Consider the following 1,128-nt stretch of genomic DNA (forward strand, 5'->3'; position numbering starts at 1 on the left):
TGATTTTTTAGAATACTTTTATGGTAGAAATAGATAGAAATAGATGTTGTCTATGTCTTTATGCATTATTTTAGAACACCTATGATGCTTGGATGACAATATATGTTAAATTTAAATTGAAAGTGTATAATTCTCAAATTTAAATGCGTTTGGGGCATCAATGATTATGTGATTAAGTTGAATGGAGTATCCTTAGGTACACATTTTTCTTGATCACAATAATTATATATGTTGGCCTTAAACATAATCGTATCACACATTCAATTTAAATTTCAAACTTTAGGGTCTTATGATAATCGTTATGTAATGGTCAAGATATAATGGGAATATCCGCATGTATACATTCTTGATTGACTACATTGATCTATATATGATAATTTAATAGTTAAATGAAATGAGAATATCCACAGGTATATATCTTATTTGACCATTTTGATGACTTAAATATTTTACCCTAATAATGTCTTCCATCTAATGTAAAGTGAACCATTAGCATGTTACCATCTAGATCCCAAAGGATAGATTGTAATGATGTAATAGGTTACTTTTCTAGAATTTTAATATTCTATTACTGAAACTCAAAGCACGATGATTGATATGCATGTATTATTTACTCTTATTCATAGGTTCAACACTTATCCCTAATTCGAATAACGTGCTACTTCTGAATGGATCAAACTTTAATGACTGGCATGAAGAACTTATTTATTACCTTGCTACCATGGATCATGGTTATGCCTTGCGTAATGAGAAACTTGCTGCTCTTACTGATGAGAGCACTGATGATGAGGTTACATTACATAATTAGTGGGAGTGTTCCAACCGTCTTTACCTTTTATATATCAAGAAGACGATTAGCAAGACTATCAAAAGCTCCATACCAACTTTTAAAAATGCAAAGGAATACCTAATCAATGTAGAGAACCGTTTTGCTACTGCTGATAAATCTTTGGCTGGGACTTTAATGACCAAAATAGTAACAATGAAGTATACTGGTACTAATGGGATAAGGGACCATATCTCTGAAATGGCAAGTATCTGTGCACAACTAAAACCCCTCGAATTGATAATGAATGAAGGTTCCCTTGTTCAAATCATTCTGACTTCACTTCCTCATCGTTTTGGAGC

General features: G+C 31.8%; 1 protein-coding gene across 1 annotated transcript in view; it reads left to right on the forward strand.

Moving 5' to 3' along the window:
• LOC122067568 overlaps positions 1 to 808 on the forward strand; it is a 5,835-nt gene extending 5,027 nt beyond the window's left edge. The window contains exon 3 of the mRNA XM_042631398.1: positions 627 to 808. Coding sequence (XP_042487332.1) covers positions 627 to 808 — 182 coding nt within the window. The remainder of the gene's footprint in view (positions 1 to 626) is intronic.
• Positions 809 to 1,128: the final 320 nt, after the last annotated feature.

Source organism: Macadamia integrifolia, unplaced genomic scaffold, assembly GCF_013358625.1.
Source record: "Macadamia integrifolia cultivar HAES 741 unplaced genomic scaffold, SCU_Mint_v3 scaffold2978, whole genome shotgun sequence".
Lineage (NCBI taxonomy): Eukaryota > Viridiplantae > Streptophyta > Magnoliopsida > Proteales > Proteaceae > Macadamia > Macadamia integrifolia.